Source organism: Telopea speciosissima, chromosome 7, assembly GCF_018873765.1.
Source record: "Telopea speciosissima isolate NSW1024214 ecotype Mountain lineage chromosome 7, Tspe_v1, whole genome shotgun sequence".
Lineage (NCBI taxonomy): Eukaryota > Viridiplantae > Streptophyta > Magnoliopsida > Proteales > Proteaceae > Telopea > Telopea speciosissima.
This window is the reverse complement of record NC_057922.1, coordinates 34,003,852-34,023,952: the sequence shown is the minus strand read 5'-3', so window position 1 is coordinate 34,023,952 and position 20,101 is coordinate 34,003,852. Positions and strand designations below refer to the sequence as shown.

At 38.6% G+C, this 20,101-nt stretch overlaps 1 protein-coding gene across 2 annotated transcripts in view; it reads left to right on the top strand.

Moving 5' to 3' along the window:
• The first annotated feature begins 1,008 nt into the window (after positions 1 to 1,008).
• The window catches only part of LOC122668163, a 29,432-nt gene continuing 10,339 nt past the window's right edge, over positions 1,009 to 20,101 (top strand). The window contains exons 1-6 of one of the 2 annotated variants that reach the window (XM_043864757.1): positions 1,009 to 1,206; positions 1,305 to 1,417; positions 8,505 to 8,677; positions 9,877 to 9,970; positions 10,694 to 10,804; positions 10,894 to 10,983. In XM_043864757.1, coding sequence (XP_043720692.1) covers positions 1,011 to 1,206; positions 1,305 to 1,417; positions 8,505 to 8,677; positions 9,877 to 9,970; positions 10,694 to 10,804; positions 10,894 to 10,983 — 777 coding nt within the window. In that variant the 5' untranslated portion in view covers positions 1,009 to 1,010. Of the gene's footprint in view, positions 1,207 to 1,304; positions 1,418 to 8,504; positions 8,678 to 9,876; positions 9,971 to 10,693; positions 10,805 to 10,891; positions 10,984 to 20,101 lie in introns of both variants that reach the window. The other variant, XM_043864758.1, reaches the window with a different exon arrangement.

Sequence of the window (20,101 nt, the reverse complement as noted above, 5' to 3'; positions counted from 1 at the left end):
TAGTGATTTAGGGTTCTTGGAATCGGGATCAGATTGATCAATTTTGATCAACCAAAATATTTCGGTCGATTTGGAGATCTGGTTTTATGTATAGATATAATATCTATGGTTTAAAAAATGGCACACTAATATCAATTGGCCATATCGGGTCCAATTGAATGGTTTTTTTTTTAACCTTCAACTTCAAATAACAAAATGTTTTCTGAACATATTTACCCTTAATAGAACTGTTCCACCGATATAAGACTAGATAGGTATCAAACGAGCGATACCAAAGCATACAAATTGATACACTCGATCCAATGTCAATTTTTAAAACCATGATTGTATCAGAATATTGGCTGAACATATCAAATATTGTCTGAGATCAATACCAATATATTGGCAAACAAGTGGTGCATTTTTTAAGGCTGCGCCGCCTAGACTCATGGGATGGGTATTTCTGCCATTGGGGGGGGGTAGGGTAATCATTTTGCCCACCCCCATGTGTGAGGGTGCAGCCTGCACCTCCCCAGAGAACATTTGGCCATATTAAAATTAATGTTTGATGCCACCCAATACAAACACCAACACTATACCTATACTTATGACCTTGATCTGGAACGAGGTTTTAGGGTTTTTTGGTCAATTTAGGCTGTGGTTGATATGCATTCTAGTTCGATTTTGCATTATTGGGTGATAAAAACAACTATCTTTATCATCCAATAATGCGAAATCGACGTAAAATGTATACCAAACACTACTTTTAAAGTATTTTGTGACCGATTCATATCAATTCGTATTGGAATCAGATCAAAATCGGCTGTGGTCGATTCCAGTATTTGATTCCGATCTCCCGAACCCAGTAGTGAGGATGTTCACTGACCCGGTTCCATTGGGTTGAGATGGGCGTAGTTAACCCGATTGGAGTCCGTTAAAACGGCGAACCCCAAGAATAACAGCAACCAATCCTTCAGAGGGCTTTGGCCACAGCTTCTAGCTTTTATGCCTTCGAATTTTAACTTTTTTTAATGGGAACCATTATCACAATCACCTTACCTAACTTAGGAAGCTTCTCAAAGCAAGCTCGCTTATCGCCTTATCTTCACTGGACACACCCAAGTCTCTCAATTTCGCTTTTCAGAAACCATTATTCCGGTACAAAGCGAAGTAATAGATTAATGGCGACGTCTCTGCAGGTTTCTGCATCATCATCATCTACCGCTGGTCAGTATTTCTGAATTCTGAATGCTCTGATTGTATTGCCAAGTATGATACTTTTTAGTTTGTGCAAACGCGGTGAATCAAGTCACTGGTCAATTCAGGTATAGTAAATGAAGGACTGGATGTTTCATCTGCCGGTTTGGTGGGGGAGAATGACTTGCTCATCGTTGGCCCCGGTGTTCTTGGACGCCTTGTCGCAAAACAATGGCAGAAGGTATTCCTCCTCCAATTTTAAAGGATAATTTTTTTTTGGGAACGCGTTCTCTGTCGGGGAGTGTCGCCCTACCCCAGCACCGGGACAATGGGAAGGCACACGGAAGCTTCAACAGGATTAGGATATCCACCTTTCATGGGACGGGATGGTCATTGTGTGGGCGTAGGGGCCACGCTCCCAGACAAACTTTTTTTTTTTTTAATTAAAAAAAAATCTGCTCTGGACTTCTGGTCATTTACGATAATTGAATGTTGACGGATTTTGTATTTTAAATGTTTTTATAACAATTCAACAACAACAACAATAACTCAACCTTATTCCAACTAAATGGATCCTTATCCTCCAATCATCTCTAGTGGAGGTTATATTTGATACAAAGCCTAAGTTATGCATGTCTTTCTTCATCACTTCTTCCCTTATTATTTTATGTCTGCCCTTGGCCTTTTTAATCTGAATCAAATCACTCCTTTGTATTGTAGCATCTAAGGGCCTCCGTTGAACATGGCCATGCCATCTCAAATCAGTTATAATTTGTTATTTTTTTACTTTATCTTTTTTAGTTTTGCCACACATACATCTCCACATTCTCATCTCTGCTGAGTTTATCTATATGATGTGTCTTAACTGCACAACATCCCGTACCATACATCATAAACGATCGTATGACTGTCCTATGCTATTTTCCCTTAAGTTTTAAAGGAATACATCAATCGCACAACCTCCTGACGCACCTCTCCACTTCATTGATCCTATTTTAACTCTCCATGAAACATCATCCTCTATATCATTTTCTTTATTTATGATTTAACGTGGATACTTAAAATTATTACTTTGTGGAATCTTCCTCTCATTAATTTTCACCACCTCATTATCCGTTCTAGTTTAACTAAAGTTATACACCATATACTACGTTTTCTTTCTACATCTTAAAACCTTTTGATTCCAAGATCTCCATTACTCCAACTGGCGTAAATCCTTGCTTTTGTTTTGTCCACCAAAACTATATCATCAGTAAAAAGCATACACCAAGGAACCTGATCTTAAATGTCTTTGGTTAAATCATCTATGATAAGAGCAAACAAAGAAGGGTTTGAAGTTGATCCTTGATGTAATCCAATTGTAATTGGGAATCCACCCCCCCACAGTTCTTACATTAGTCACCACACCATTATACATATTTTTAACTATATCCACATATTTACTTGAAACATCTCTCTTCTCTAGTACGTGCCAGATTACACTCCAGAGGCTCTGTCATAAGCTTTTTCTAGGTCAATAAAGACCATATGGTGATCCTTCATGCAATCTCTAAATCTTTCCATGAGTTTTGTAAGGAAGTAAAACAGTAAATAGCTTCTGTTGTAGATCTTCCTGGCATAAAACCAAATTGATTCTCCATAATAGTAGTTTATTGTCTCACGCGAGTTTCAATAACTCTCTCCCATAAATTCATAGTATGACTTGTTAGTTTTATGCCTCCATAATTATTGCAATTATGAATATCACTTATATTTTTATAAATCAGAATCACAATGCTTCTCTATTCATCTGACATTTTCCTTGGGTTCATAATCTTATTAAACAGCTTGATTAGCCAAGATAAACCATAGATTCCTAAGCTCTTCCATAATTTTATTGGGACCCCATCTGTACCTAGTACCTTGCCTACTTTCATTATCCTTCAAGCTCCCTTTTTTTTTTTTTTTAAAACCTTAGACACCCTAATTTTTCATATATAACTATGACATGTGGTGTCTTGATGGGTAATACAGTCTTCCATGACACTATTAGTCTAGATGTCTTCATTTAGTAGGTTGTAGAATTAATCTTATCATCTCTCCTTAATGTTCTCATACCTTATTAGTACTTTAGCATCTTCACTTTAATACATCTAACATGGTTGAAATCCCTACTCTTCCTTTCCCTCATTTTAGATATCTTATAGATAGCTTTTTCCCCCTTCCTTTTGTGCTCATATTGTTATAAAGATCTTCAAATTTTTTCACTCTTGCTTTTTTCACAATCTTCATAGCTTCATTTCTGGCAAATTTATACCTTTTTAAATCCTCTACATCCTTAGTCCTTTGCCATGTCTTAAAACTAGTTTTTTTAGCCTTATGGATGCTTAAACCTCATCATACCACCACTAAGTCTCCCTAGCGGAGTGAAGTTTTCCTTTAGATTTAGAGCATCTTTAGCAACCTTCTTAATACAAGCAGTCATCTCGTTCCACATCGTATTAGTGTCTTCATCAAAGTCTCACCTTCCCTGTTGACCAATCTATCAGTAAATGATTTCAAGATATCTCCTTTTAAGCTCCACCACCTTATCCTAAGAAAAATGAACTCACCTTTCTTACGATTCAGCGTAATGAGACACATATCTATGACCACTAATCTATGCTGTGTGGTTACTCTCCCCGGAAAATTAAATGTTTTAACTGACATGTCTCTATATAGAGGTGTGACTCCATATAAGTGACACATCCGTCTAGGGGGTGTCTGTACGGGAAGGGTCTGTCTTCTTAAAGAGACATGTCCGCATTTGGAATATTCTGGATGTGCCTCTTCAAGAGAAATACATCTGCTGGGACTTCTTTGGACGGGTGTACCCTTTCAAGCAAGCATGTCTAAGGGGCAACTTCCCTCTATAAATAGGAGGACGTCCAGGCCACTGAGTATCCCAACCTGAGTGGGTTCTTCCCTCTTCTATTATCTATTTGTCTCTCTCCTTTTGTTTAAATGCTGGCGACCAAAGTCTTCAAAATTTTCTCATATAATTGAGCACACCTCTGAAGTTTACCAAAGAGGCTTGGTAAGCGAGTGCAACGATTACTAGAGGAGCCTGCGGGGCTGTTTCATCTTCGAGGCTGATATTCGATTTGCACTAGAAGGACATATATGGTCTTAAGGAGAGTGACCGTTGGCCTGACTCAGCCCCACTTTTTCCTTAAGGTTTTCACTTAAGTTCCTGTTTATGATGCCATTTATGGTGTTCTTGGTTATTGACGTTCCTCTGTGGTACTTATAAGTATTCTTCCCCTTTTTTATATTCTGGAATAGGGAAAATGATATTACACACTACCAGCGTAGGAAGTCCAAGAAGAACCAATGTGGCTCAGTTTTCTATAAGTGTTTTAAGTTAAGTTCTGATTGAACCGGTGGTCCAATGGTCCAGTTTAAGTTGTTACTGTATTTTATTTTCTTTAAAGCTTTAAGTTGGATGATTTAACCAGCGACATTCAAGATGAGGTCCCTTGGTGTATGATTTTTACTGATGATATTGTTTTGGTGGATGAGACAAAAGCAGGGATTAACGCCAAGTTGGAGTTATGGAGATCAACCTTGGAACCAAAGTTTTTAGGATAAGTAGAACGGAGACGGAGTATATGGTGTGTAACTTTGGTTACATTAGGATGAATGATGAGGTGGTGAAAATTGATGAGAGTAAGATTTTGCAAAGTGATTATTTTAGGTAGCTGGGGTTGATCGTAAAGAGGTTGATATAGAGGATGATGTTTAACAGAGAATTAAAATAGGATGGATGAAGTGGAGAAGTGCGTCCGGAGTATTGTGTGATTGGCGTAGTCCTTTAAAACTTAAAGGAAAATTTTATAGGACAGTCATACGACCGGCTGGTTGGAGTTATGGAGATCAACCTAAAATAAGCACCACTCCTTCTAAGGTCATTTTAGGTCGGGCCTTGGCGCAACGGTAAGGTTGCTCCATTGTGACCAAGTGGTCACGAGTTTGAGTCTGGAAACAGCCTCTCTGCGAAATCAGGAGTAAGGCCAAGGTTTAAAGTATCGGTATCGCGTATTGTATCGGTGAGGTGATTTTAAGAGATGTATCGTACGCTACAGATATGCATGGAAATGTTCAAAAAACAATATAAATAAACAATATCGCAGTTTGTTTCCCTGGTTCAACCGAAGTGCAGTTTGTTTCCTTGATTTGATTCGTTTTTCAGCAAGGAATCAAAGCCCCAAGCATGAAATTTGAAAGAAGATATCACAAAATTAAAGTTTTGGGTGAAAACTTGTCCGTCCAGGTGCCGTTGGTGCTTTCTGGTTTCTCGAATCACGATTATGAAGTCACATGCCTTTTAATGTGCGTATTGCAATGTATCGCGTTGTATCGGCCGATACGATGCGATACATACCGATACTTTAATTTTTCCAACCCCTATATCAATTGTATCGAAAGTATCAGTGCGTATCGTATCGTATCGCGTTGTATCGGCTGATACAATGCGATATTGATCGATACCATTTTTCTTCAAAAAAATTGACGTATCTCATTGTATCGTATCGATACTCTGCAATACTGATACGTATCGGCCAAGACGAAACAATAACGTGTGATTCAATAAACCATGGGTAAGGTTGTGTACATTATGACCCTCCCTAGACCCCGCAGTGGCGGGAGCCTCGTGCATTGGGTTCACCCTTTTTTTAGTCATACGACCGGCTATGATGTATGGTGCGGAATGTTGCGCAGCTAAGAAGCATCATATAGATAAACTTAATATAGCGGAGATGAGGATGTTGAGATGGATGAGTGGAAAAACTAGGAAGGATAAAGTAAGGAATGATCATATTAGAGCTGATTTGGGAGTAGCTCCGATACATGATAAGCTACGAGAAAATTGTTTGAGGTGGTATGGCCATGTTCAATGGAGGCCTTTGGATGCTCCAGTACGGAGGAATGATTTGATTCAGATTGAAGGAACTAAAAGAGCTAGGGGCAGACCTAAAATGACCTTAGGATAAGTGGTGAGGAAAGACTTGTATGAGTGTATGTATGAGTGTATGACATCGAATAGAGCTGATTGGAGGGCAAGGATCCATGTAGCCGATCCCATTTAGTTGGGATAAGGCTAAGTGGTTGTAGAGCTTTAAGTTGGGTCCACATTATTTTAGACTTTTAAAAGGAAGGTGACAGCTTGTAAGGGGGGACGGCTAAGGGGTTTCCTAGTCCATTTTAAACACTTGTTTATTTGCTGTTATAAATAAAGAAAGGGGGCTCCTCTATTTCCCACGTCTTCTGTTTTCCAAGGCTGTTATGTTACTGGCTCTGGTGAATCAAAGTCTCAATTGGGGGTGAATTTAATCAACTCCTTGCAGTGAAAATCTGAGGTGTTATTCTCTTATCTCTTTGACCTGCTCTTAAAGAATATCAAATCTGTTTCTGTTCTAGTCTGTAGTTGAGATTGAGTTTTCTGTTCCTGTGGTAGAGCAATCTTAGTTACATCAGGTTTGCTGGAAATCAAGGAAACAAGAGTCTGATTTACATTCTGATTTCAGAAAACTCTTATGGTCAGTACTCTAAACACCATCCTAATATCAAGTTCTGATTTTACTGAATGAAAGCTGTATTCTTATTCCAAGTGGGATTTGATACCATAGTTGTCAAGGGGTCGCCTAGGAGTCCAGGCAGATTTTTGGGGGTCTAGGCGGTTGTTGCCTTAGTGGTATGGAATGCCTTGGCCCTTATTTATGCCAAATATCATTTAAGTAATAGTTTACTTAAGATATTATTCATAAATAAGCAAATACCCCCTATTTGAATCCAATAAAATAGTTAAAAAATCAAATTCCAAAAGGATAAAATGTCAACCCCCCCAGTTCAAGAACAAAAACTGAATTTTCAGCAGTAGGTGAAATTTACTTTCTAATGCTCTGGGGTTTTCCTCAAATCTAAAAATTTCATAAATCTTAATATGGTAAAACATTGCTAAAAACTAAAAGAGCGGTAAAATATTCATTTGTTTTGATATCTAAAAAAATATTTTCATTCGGAACGATTTTGACAACATTCCTGCACACCGGAACATAACTCCTTCAATATAAATCAGATTTAGGTAATTTTGAATTTGTTGGAAAGCTGGTTTTGTGCTCTACCTAATACAAAAAGTCTCATGTAAAGTAAAATCATTTGAACAACCAAACTTCTTAGAGAACAAGAACATTTCTCTAAATCGAGAGCAGTTTAATTACTTACAGATAAGATCATATTTTTTAAGAACAATATAAACCAAATGTGAGACTAGGTATACCATGACAATGACCAATTCCAGGAACAGTATGAACCAACTGTATGTTTTGATTGTTTCAAAATTCCAATAGCTTGCTTCTTTAGTTCTGCTGTCTTCTAGTTCTTTGTTGATTTTTGATGATTTGATGTGGCTTACTATTGATTTTTGATGACTTGATGTCACTTAATGTTGATTTTTTATGACTTGATGTTGCTTAATGTTGATTTTTTATGACTTGGGCAGGCGGCTTGTCGCCTAAGCGCTTAGGCACCCCTCCACCGCCTTGACAACTATGTTTGATATTGCTATTTGGAGGCTATTTGAGAACTGAGATTTGCTGATCTATTAAGTCTATAATCAATGGCATAGATTGACTTACTGTTGGGTTTATTGAATGATTTGAATCTGAAATCTGATCATTCTGTTTGGCTGATTTTGAGTCTCCCTAGTTCTACAAGGACTCGTCTCTATATTTGGATTCAGCCCTTGGATCTGGCTGATATTTTTAGCAACGGTTGTAAGCATACAGAGAAGCACTCATCAAGGAGAATCTGTTGATTTGACTTCTTGATTTGATAATAATTAATTTCTCTTGATTCTGGAATTTCCTACTCTGTAATCGATCCTGTTTGTTGGTACTGGTTTATATATATCAGAACCACATAACACCACTCCTGGTAGTACCCGCCCTCTTAGACTCTCTCTCTCCTCCTTAACACTCTCACAATCTCTTCTCTTTGACCATGAGGCACTCCCTCCCGTGAGCCCATTGGCTTGGTTTGGGAGATGCCAATACACATGGGCAGCGTGTAGATTCCTCCCCATTTGAAATGTTATCTACAACTAATTAATGGCTCGTCTCTCTATCCCAATTGTTGATGTGGGTAATAACAATTGCACGACTGGGAGTCATTCTTGGTATTCCAGTCATGAAGTAGGATTTAAAACTCAGATTAAACGTTTTATCTGGACTTGATTTTGGTTACAAATTGATTTACTGCTCCAATCTGAATTTGTGAATCTCATGAAGCCTATATTATTGTTTGGACAGGAACACCCAGGATGCCAAATTTTTGGACAGACAATGACGAAAGATCACCATGACGAATTGATTAAAATTGGGATCAATCCAATCTTGAGGGAGGTGAAACCGACTCACCAGTTTCCTTATGTTGTTTTCTGTGCTCCCCCATCCCGGACTGCAGATTTTGCTGGTGATGTCAGGTATGGCAGGATTTGTGCTGACCATGGTCTACTTCTTCCTTTATCAAAGTGTATGTCTATGCTGATTCTTTTTTAATTCACTTCTGCTACGAATTTGTGCCACACCTAGTTACAACTTACAAGCATATCTCCACCATTCAGGGATACATTCAATTGCATAATAGATGTGGTGAAATTGTTGTATGCATCTCTCTTAATATCATGTGAACCAAGATTACCTATTTCTTTGTCGACTGAATTTTCTGAAACAAGGACGCAAGAACCCCCTCCTCCCTTTTTCTGGAGTTCAGGTCAAACTTATGTAACTCGGGGCAGTGGCTTAAGCAAAAGACATTAGAAATAAGAAGAAATAGTATCATGTGAACCAAGATTACCTATTTCTTTGTCAACTGGTTAGTGAATTTTCTGAAACAAGGAAGCAAGAACCCCCTCCTCCCTTTTTCTGGAGTTCAGGTCAAACTTATGTAACTCGGGGCAGTGGCTTAAGCAAAAGACATTAGAAATAAGAAGAAATAGTATCCTCCACCAACAGTAAGGCTCCCTCAGCAAAGCTATATAACTGAATTTCAAATTATGGGTCAGTAGTGCTTGTAAGAAGGATCTATTACTTGGCCTCTTAAAAGGTCTCGCTTTCTCAAGATTTTCACTTCACACTATACACTTCTCAGAGATTTCAAGCTTGTTTTATCACATTTGTAAGAGGTAAGGTGGTACTCTCATTGCTCTTATTTTAAGGAGAAAGTGGGCAGGGGAACCCTTGCTTCCATTTTCTACTTAGCTAGTTTTTACCAACAAATTTTTGAAACTTGAAACTTGAAACACTAGTACTAGTGAAACCTTTGATTAGAGAGCTTAAGTTGATCCTTTTTGCTGTTATTTGGTTACTCGGTACAATAGAATGTGGAAGACGCCCCTGATTGCCTGCCTATAGAAACTTTGCAGTAACTCGGCCTAATCTTTCTCTGTCTTTAAACTTGATATTATTATATTCTTAACTCTTAAAAACCTTGTCACTTAGAAGACAATTGTAGGCATTCTTACACTCCGTAGTTGTTTCATGGTGTGATTGGTCCATGACACTATGGAAGAGTGCTCCACCCTATTGTTTCATTCTGATTTAATGCTGTAAATATTTTCCCCCTGGGTCAATTTGTCTTTAATGCATCTTCTTTGGCATTTGATAGTGGAATTATGTGCAGGATGGCTTTATCAAACTGGAATGGTGAAGGCTCTTTCCTGTTTACATCAAGCTCCGCTCCATATGATCGCAATGATAATGGACCATGTGATGAGGTATTTGATTTAATATTACATTCTTCTACTGGATACCAAAAAATTGCTTTTTATAATTGTTAAAGAGGTTGTTTCTTGGATGATCAAAAGGTCAAAGCATATGAATGGCAAGAAATTAAACTTTTGTCATACATTGGAAATAGCTAAGAACAGACCAATATTTTGTGGTCATTAAATTTTATGATTCTTGGAAATGTAAAGCCATCACAGTCATGTAGGAAAAGTTTTTCTCTCACATGCAGTTACTGGTCTGTTTGATGCAATTATCTCTTTTTCAGAGTGTTTACAGTTATTTGGTCATGCCTTTTTTTGGGTGGGGGGAATCTAGGGGATTTTAAATAGACATTGTGTAAAAGAAAGTAGAATGAAGAGGTTGATGTGTCTCTGTGGTTTGTGTATGACGACAAAACAAAAGTAATTTTATTCCTTAAACTGTACACATGTAAAGCTGCTTAAAATCTCACAATGGGATGTTTCTGCCATAAAATTATAAATTAATCTATAATGTGCTGTATAATGTCTCATAATACATTAGAATCTTTGTTCATATTTTCAAATCTTACCAAGAATTAAGGAATTGTAACCCTGAAAAAAAAAGTGATTGTGATTTATTTTATGTTGTGAGCGACTTTTAGAATTTTTATGTAAAGTTCTTTGTTATATTGTTTATAAGTATATCCTGATAGTTGCAACTAATGAATACTTTTGGGTGTGGCTATTCAGGATTCACCAGTGGTGCCTTTTGGGCTAAGCCCGCGGTCAGATATCCTTTTAAAAGCAGAGAAAGTAGTGCTGGAGATTGGCGGTTGCGTTCTTAGATTGGCAGGGCTTTATATATCCTTAATTGGTGGTTCAATATGAAAATTTAAACTCTTATATATATTACAACATCAACCGTGTAGTGTTACCTTAACCATATATACAAGTCAGATAGAGGCCCACATGTTTATTGGTTGGGGAAAGGGACTGTTGAATCTTGTCCAGATCATGTCCTCAATCTTATTCACTATGAGGTCTTGCTCTTTGCTTTTGTTCATTTTCTGTTCTTGCGTTTGAATTAGGTTATTTACTGTCTTGCTTTTTCTAATGTGGGCTTCATCTGATTAGAAAAAGTGTAGGGAAGTAAATTAACTTAAATTAAAACAAAATTAAATCAATCTTATTCACTATGAGGTCTTGCTCTTTCCTTTTGTTCATTTTCTGTTCTTGCGTTTGAATTAGGTTATTTACTGTCTTGCTTTTTCTAATGCGGGCTTCATCTGATTAGAAATAAAGTGTAGGGAAGGAAATTAAATTAAATTAAAACAAAAATAAAATAGAAATTTCTTTAATCATTTCCAACAATGCTTGTGTACTAACCAAGGTTCGAGAACTCGGGTCTCGGTGGCATCTCGGCTAGGCCAGAAACCGAGTCGAGCCGAGATCTCGCCGAGATCTCGGCGAGTTGGTGCAATTTTTTTTTTTTGGACTCGGACCCCCAACTCGGTGGGTTGTACACATATTTTGGGTCTGAAACTTGGTATCCAGCCTATTTCAGGCCATTTAAACACAATGGCATGCCCAGTTTTGCCAAAAAACAAGTCCAAATATGAGTTTCACTTTGGACCATAGGTTGGTAGGCGATGAGTCGTACTAAAAGTCTAAAACAACATAATCTATATATAATTTAGTAAAACATAGCAAATTAGCAATCAAAACATTCTAATTAGCACACATCAATCAAAACATTCAAATAAAATGTACATTACATCAATGTTCACTTAATTTGTTACATAAAATGAGATTGAACAAGAAATTCATCCCTATATCGATCCACATATACTTCCCATGTCATGGAATTGCTATAGTGTTGCAAATAGTGTGACACGCCTTCCATATAAGTCTTCCGATCAACATATACCAATCTCCCTATCTTAGGGTACATGGGAGGTTTGGTATGAGGTGTAAGATCCACTGCTCTCTGTCATATTGAGTTTGAGGCATGTATGATGGTTTGGGACTAGGAATGTATGCCCAACACCGACCTAGAGCTTTGTGTCATACTCACTTGATCGCCCATACCGACCATAGGCACTATAATCGAACCGGTGCTCTGCTGGCCATAGTCATAGCCATGATGATCTTGAGATGATTGCCATGACGATGCTCACTAGTAGTATCTATACTCATGCTTCCGAAACTTGTAAGCATGGTGTTCATCTCTTGTTGTCCTCCTCCGAGCATATGGTGATGTGAGTGTTTCGCGACCCTTCTTTCTGTTGTATGTTTTAGGGTAGCCACCATGGTCTTGATTGGCTTCAAACCATCAATGTATTCTTTTAGCTCCTCTACCTCCTGAGGCAAATACACATTGTATAATTCAAATGGTGAAGGTCCCTTCCATCCTGCACCAGCCCTCCCTGCAGCATCAAGGAATGCATCATAGTATGTTCCTTGTGCTACATTGGCTGGAATGCCATGGTAAAGCATGAATTTGCTTTGAAGGCTTTTCGTGCTTTCTCTTGTTTACCACCAAATACTTGTGGGATGGTTGGCTGGTAGGCATCTTGTTGCCTAAAAGTGGTGGGATCCGCTCAAAATGGGTTCTGGACCTTGTACTCGTGGTCGGGTTTGGGGTCGTGGTATATTTCTTGTCCCAGTGCTTCTTCTCCTCTCATCTTCTTGATCTTGGTGCAGCTGAGCCAGATCCACCAGCTCCTCTTGCTTGCTCATATGCTCTTATATTATCAAAATGAAAACTTTGTCTACTCTCACCAAAGTCTGTAGTAAATTCTCCATTCAGCCTTTGATTGAAACTCACCGGTGGAGGCCCAATGTCGGATCATCTTCGCCACAAACCTCCGCACCAGCCCTCTCTAGTATTGCCTCATTAAACTCTTGTTGCATTCTTTCCCTCTCGATTTTTTAATCTTCCTCCTTTCAAATGTTGTGTCATTGCCACTTTCACTTGGATAGGAACATTTGGGCATGATGAAACATCCTTGCACTGACTGACAAGTGTTGCTTTAACCTGGTGGCTCCTCCGGATAGCAACTTCCCACAATAATTGCATTTGGACTTCTTTTTGTCTCATGCGGACATGGGAACTCCATGTTGCCATGCTATATCGGACATTGAATACAAAATGTCTTATGTTTGACATCGTTACATAAAAAGCATGTATTAATAACCATGGATCACTTAAAGTAAGGTATTCAAGACTTAAAGTATGCTATTCATAACTCTTAAACGTAATGTCAAGCTACTAGAACTATGAAATAACTATATCTTATTTATCCCCTAACCCAAGTATTTATTTGTTAATTAAAAATAATATTTTGAATTTTTTAAAACTATTTATACCTTAAAGTATAAGAAAAATATAATGTAATGATGAATTTGACACCATTTGAAGTTGAATATTATGTACATATGTTGTACATAATTTTCCATAAGCAATAAGTATTTTTCCTTAATATTATATATATATTTTTAATTTTTATAATATATTTATTAAATCTGAAAAATAAAATAATTTTTTAATGGGTGAAAATAAAAAATTAATCCATGGGGCTGTAGAGCATCCCAAGTAGTTTAACATATATCAAAATCATTTTCAAACAATCACTATTCATCCTATTTTTTTCATTTTCTTTTTCAAATAAATCATTTATTTTTCCAGAAATTATAATAAATAATTTATTAACTGAAAAAAATCCGACTCCATGAAGTGATAGATCGGGCAAAGATGTTCAACATATATTAAAACCACATGAATCTAACAAGGATTACAAAATTTTTTTGGAAAAAATAGATTTGGGGAAGAAATAGAAAACACCTTTGAAATCTTGCAAATAGGTGATGATGCTCCAAATTGGCACTTGAATCTTCACTTTGGCACTTCAATCTAACTCCAAACAGTGCATTCCATCCAACAATCGAAAGAAAGAAGAAGAAATTTGAAGGAGAGGTTTTTTCCCCTTGGTTTAGAGCCTAAGAACTTCTGCTCTCTCTTATGTTGGAAATGGTTTTTGGGTGAAAATTGGGCTAAATACAACTAACTAGCATCTTTGGGCCCAACCCCGAGATCTCGAGATCTCGCCGAGATCTCGCCGATCTCTGCGAGATATTGGTTTTTGTACTAAAAACCATGATTTTCACTCTCGAGATATCACCGAGATCTCGCGAGATCTCGTCGAGAAATTGTAGTTTTTTGTACCGACTAGGAACTCGACTCGGATTTGCCCAAAACCGAGAAACTCGGCGAGATCTCGGCGAGATCTCGCGAGTTCTCGAACCTTGGTACTAACTCAAGAACTCGTTAAATTTTGTAATTAAGTTTTACTTCACATTTCAACTAAATTACTTTGATTTAAATAGTAAATATGTTAGGGTTAATCTATTTGAAAATTTTAATCATTATATTTGATAATATTATTGGTGCAAGGCAGGTTTGGGAAATCTAATAAATTTCCAAGGATTGAGAAATTTGGGTTTGGGAAGGTCTACTAACACAAAATTCACAAGAGACATGCAGACAATCAGGTGTAACAGCAACCATAAATGATGAAAATCTCCTAATACAAGGAGCAGAAAATTCGTTTTGAGGATTCATGGAAATTTAATAAAGAATACATGACATGTCAGTACCTTCTTTTGCTGTCCCGCGAGTTGGAGTGCTGTGATCAAGTGCTAAATCGCTACTGAACTCCAAAGAATGTGTCCTCAGTGCTTCCTTGCTGTTAATTAATGAATCCCCGTAGTGTTTGGGGCTGTAATTTAAGTCAAAAGTGAGAAAACTGGGACTGGTAGGACAATTGCTGTAAATCAAAGTTTAGGCTAGTGGGGAAAGTTGAATGTCCTGAATTTTTTAGTTAAAGATGTTGATGTTAGCTTTTAGAGTAGAAGAAGAAGAAGAGAAGAAACTCCAAGAGAGCAGCCACGATTTTGGTTTGGTGTATTATATCTCAAAACAAGAGACTGACATGCTTATATTGAAAAGAATATATAATTACACACAGGCCCTTGGCCTTATACAAATGACACAAAGAATACATAAAAGAGGGGTTATGTACATATATACCCCTGATACAACTATTCTTAACACTCCCCCTCAAGCTGGGTGGTATATGTCATACATACCCAGCTTTTAACATAAAACTAAAGTGATGAGAGCTAAGTCCTTTGGTGAAGATGTCTGCCACTTGTTCATTTGTCTTCACAAAAGGAGTACAAATAGTCTTAGATTCTATCTTCTCCTTGATAAAGTGTCTGTCCCCCAACATGCTTTGTCTGGTCATGTTGAACCGGATTGTGAGCAATACTTATGGTTGCCTTGTTATCGCAAGATAGACTCATAGGTCCAGTCGTCTCAAATCCCAATTCTTGAACAAGTTTCTTCAACCACAAGATTTCACACACCCCATGAGCCATGGCTCTAAACTTTGCTTCAGCATTTGACCTAGCTACCACAGGTTGCTTCTTACTTTTCCAGGTGACTAAATTTCCCCCAACAAAAGTACAGTATCCAGAGGTGGATCTTCTATCAGAAATAGATCCTGCCTAATCAGCATCTGTATATACTTCAATTCTCAAGTGACCATTCCTAGAGAAGAGAAGGCTTTTTCCAGGACATGACTTCAAATACCTGAGGATCCTGTAAACTGCATCAAGATGTCCCATCTTGGGTGCATGCATAAACTGACTCACCACTCCAACAGCGTAGGTTATGTTAGGTCGGGTGAGGGAAAGATAGATTAGCTTGCCTACTAATCTCTGATATTTTTCAGCATCCACAAGAGGTTCACCACGATCTTCCCCTAGTTTATGGTTCTGCTCAATAGGGGAGGAGATTGGTTTGCATCCTAAGTAGTTTGTCTCTGTAAGTAGATCAAGAACAAACTTCCTTTGGCAAACATTGATCCCTTGCTTGGATCTTGAAACTTCAATCCCCAGAAAATACTTCAATGGACCGAGATCTTTGATCTCAAACTGCCGAGCCAAATAAAGCTTAAGCTTTGAGATTTCATCTTCACTGTTTCCCGTGACCACAATGTCATCAACATAAACAATGAGAGCTGTATTAGTGCTGCCCTTCCTTTGTATAAATAATGTGTGATCAGCTTGACTTTGAATATATCCATTTTGTAGGCGGGCTTGTCTAAACCTCTCAAACCAAGCCTTAGGAGACTGTTTGAGTCCATAAAGAGCCTTCCTAAGACGACACACTTTCCCATTGTCACCAGGTTGCTTGAACCCAGGAGGAGAGTGCATATATACCTCTTCTTCTAGGTCACCATGTGATGCAGATTCGTCACCGAAATGGGCTTATTTCTTTAGAAATAAGTCTAGGGTTGGGTTATATGTATGTTGGGCCTTTGACCCCATGGGTTTTCTATGTAATAGTCCACTTTTCTGGGCCTAAAAGAAGGGTACATAGGTTGCATACGGGATTTGCCCAATATTTAGTCTATTTTTATGTTTTTAATTGAACCGGTTTAAATTGGTTACATCCAATTGGTTTAATTGGTCTAATTTAAGTGAAGTGATCCTATTGGCTAAGAGGTTCCTATATCCTATTGGCTAGTAGGGAATCTTCTTTATTTTAAGTAGTTTAAGTTGTTTTTAAGTCATTAGGACTCTATTTTGAGTCTATTTTAGTTTCCTAGTCAGTTTAAGTTATCTAATAGGTTAGGGATTGGGTTAGGCCTTTCCTTTTTAGAGTAGAAGTCTATTTTTGAGTCTTTTATATAAGGTTGTAAGGGGGCAAAGCCTTGAACACGAATTTGATTAATGAAAAGCTTTTTGTTTGCTGCCATAGCTGCTGCCCTGCTCTGTTGAGTGTTGCTCTGTTGAGTGTGTATCCTTGTGGTTCTATCAAGGTGGAAAGGGACTGGTGGAATCCGGTTGACTCCTTACGCCCTGACGGCTGGGAGGATCTTCTTCAATTCGAAGGTGGTTCTATCTTTCACATCTGTTCAAGCTGCTGCCAGTGGAATCTCCAGTAAGTTTGACACCCAATTTCTTCTTCTAACCCTCTAATCCTTTCTCCCAATTGATCCCCTTTATTTTTGGTTTGAATCCCATAAACCCTAACTCCATTAAAGCCCAAAATCTGCAACTCAATTCTGTCCAGAATTGCAGAATTTCAAAACTCATCCAAACCCTAACCTTTTTAAGCCATATTGACCCCCTAGACCTGCCCATTAATACCCTATAAACCCCATTTCCAAATTCCCATCCTAAACCCTAATTTTGCCCTAAAACAGCCCCTAATCAGCCCCAAACAGCAGGCTTGTCCAGACCTTGCTTTTATCTGGCTCCTAGTAGGATTATCTCCTATTCTAGGACTACATTACCATGTAAGAATGCATTCTTTACATTAAGTTGGTACAATGGCCAATCAAGATTTGTAGCCATTGAGAGAAGTACACGAATGGAGTTATGCTTGGCCACTGGAGCAAAGGTTTCCTGATAGTCAATGCCATACACCTGTGTATAACCCTTGGCGACAAGTCTTGCCTTATACCTCTTCACAGTACCATCAGACTTGAACTTGGCTGTGAATACCCATCTGCATCCAACAGGGATTCTCCCTTTAGGGAGTTCAATAAGGTCCCAAGTGTGATTCTTCTCAAGGGCCAACATCTCTGTGTTCATTGCTTCTCTCCATTTTGGATCTGCCATAGCCTCTGCTACATTCTTGGGAATAGATATGGATGAGATAGCCACAAATACAGTGAAGGCTATGCCTGTAAGGAAGATAGAATCATAGGAAACAAACTTGGCCATGGGATTAGTACATGCCTGAGTTCCCTTGCAGTGAGCAATAGGAAGATCTAAGTCTGAGGATGTAAAAGTAGAGGAAGGTATACCTGTCTCGATGGATGGAGGCTCAAGATAAGGAGACGAAGAAGGATTTTAGCAGGTCTTCTTTATAGGACGCCATGAAGAAGGATTTCTCCTGTCCTTCGTATATACCAGTAGCTCCCCCTGTTCTCTGTTCACTTGTGCACTAGGAGGCTCCCCCTCAACAACAATATCCATATAACTTTTCTTTCCCCTGTCAATCTGAAAAGGGGAAATAGGAACAAGAGAGGAGAAAGGAAATGAAATAAACTCGGGAACCTCTTCACCCTCAACACCACCACCAAGAGATGAACACTCCCCCTGAAGAGGTGACTGAAAATACGGTATGGTTTCAAAGAAATGGACATCTTTGGAGAGAAACCACTGACGAGTAGGAGGATGATAGCATTTACACCCTTTGGAGGTGGAGGAATACCCAAGAAAGATGCACTTTAGCGCCTTAGGATCCAATTTAGTGCGGACAGATTTGCTAATATGTACATAGCAAATACAACCAAACACCCTTGGTGGAAGAGAGAAGGAAGAAGAACATGAGGGTAAGACATCAAGAGGAACCTTGAAGTTCAAGATACTGGACGACATATGATTAATAAGAAAGACAGCAGTGAGTAGGGCATCAGACCAAAAACTTTTTGGAACATGCATGGTAAACCAAAGGGATCTAGCCACTTCAAGGGGATGGCAATTTTTTCTTTCAGCCACCCCATTTTGTTGTGGGGTATCAACACAGGCCACCTAATGAATAATGATGCCATGGTCAGAAAAAAGGTTTCCTGTCACACCTCGGCCCGGTTTGTAAGGGCCAAGTATGACTGGATGTATCTCACATCCAACCAACCCACCAGGATCGCAAGTGCAGTACTCTATTCGCAAGTCTTATTCAAAAATAACAGAATTAAAAGCAGCGGAAGCAATTTAATATAAGAATAAGGCAGTAATAAAGAAGATCTAAATTGAACCGTGATATGTATATATATTCGAAAGAACTTGAGTTACAAGGTTAGTTCTCAAAAGTAACTCAAAAACCTAAAAGAAAAGACTCATATACAGTATTCTTTACAAAAGTGTTATAACAAAAAGGGGTAGAGATAGCCTGATCAATCAGGAAGATCAGGTGAACGCGCAGTCGTCGCAGGAACACGAGGCATCGTGCTCCACCAACAGAGGAGTATCGACTCCGAGAACTGAAGGAGCGTCCGAAGTGGAGGAAACTCCCATAGAAGCAGTAGCAATGTCATCTGAAAAACATAAGGATCCATGGGGGTGAGCTCCACTGAGCCCAGTAAGGAAATGCATGCAAACATATCACAACAATCATGATGAATGTCCTAAGCAAGCATGTTCCTAACATGGATACTAGGTCGTATGGGGTATAAGTGCTACTGTGGCAGCATACTAGCCTCGGTCCCGGTATTAACCATCGGTCACCTGAGTGAAAGCATTCTACCACGGTGAAGACCCACCAGTTCCGGCATGAACCATCGGACCCTAGTAGACCCCCAAAGACTAACCCTACTGTTGATCCCACAGCGGAGTGGATTGCTAACATGGGGACAGTGAATGGCATACCGGTATTACCCCTCGGACCTACCACGGCTTATCCAACACCTCAACCCCTGTAGGTAAGGGTCGTAGCACTGGGTTATGAATTACCCTAGCCCAATGCAGTCTAATCATGATGGCATATGAATGTACAATTCAAATTCTAGAGTAAGCAGTGTAACATTAGCATCATAATATAGTAATCAAGTAATAACAATGCAAATGCAGCATGTAAATGCAGCCTAATCACATGCAATCTAATGCAAAATTATAAAGCTAATAAACTACATGCACTGTACAGTAATAGTGATGATGCATGACATGGCACATCGAACAAGTGGAAATTAAGGCAACAAACACTCATAAAATAAAGTCAAATTCCCTTACCTGCAGTGTTTGGGCTAGCCTAGGTAACAAGACTCCAGCAGACCAGACAAGAACAAAAGAAAAACAGCAAGGATAGTCCTAGAACAGTAGAAAATAGCAAGAATTAGGGTCTGGACTGGGTTCAGATCAGTACCCATCTATTAAAGGGCATTTTAGGCATAAAAAGGGTGAATCGGATTCAGACCCAAGGTGAACCGATCGAGCGGTTCAGGGCCTGGTTCTGCATCCGATTCAAATCCCAGAATTGGGGGTTTTACTCCCAAGGCCTGGATCTACACATGCATGGTCTCAATTTCATAAATTAACCCTAGACTAAAGTGGGTCAACCTATTTGATTGTTTAATTTCAATTTGG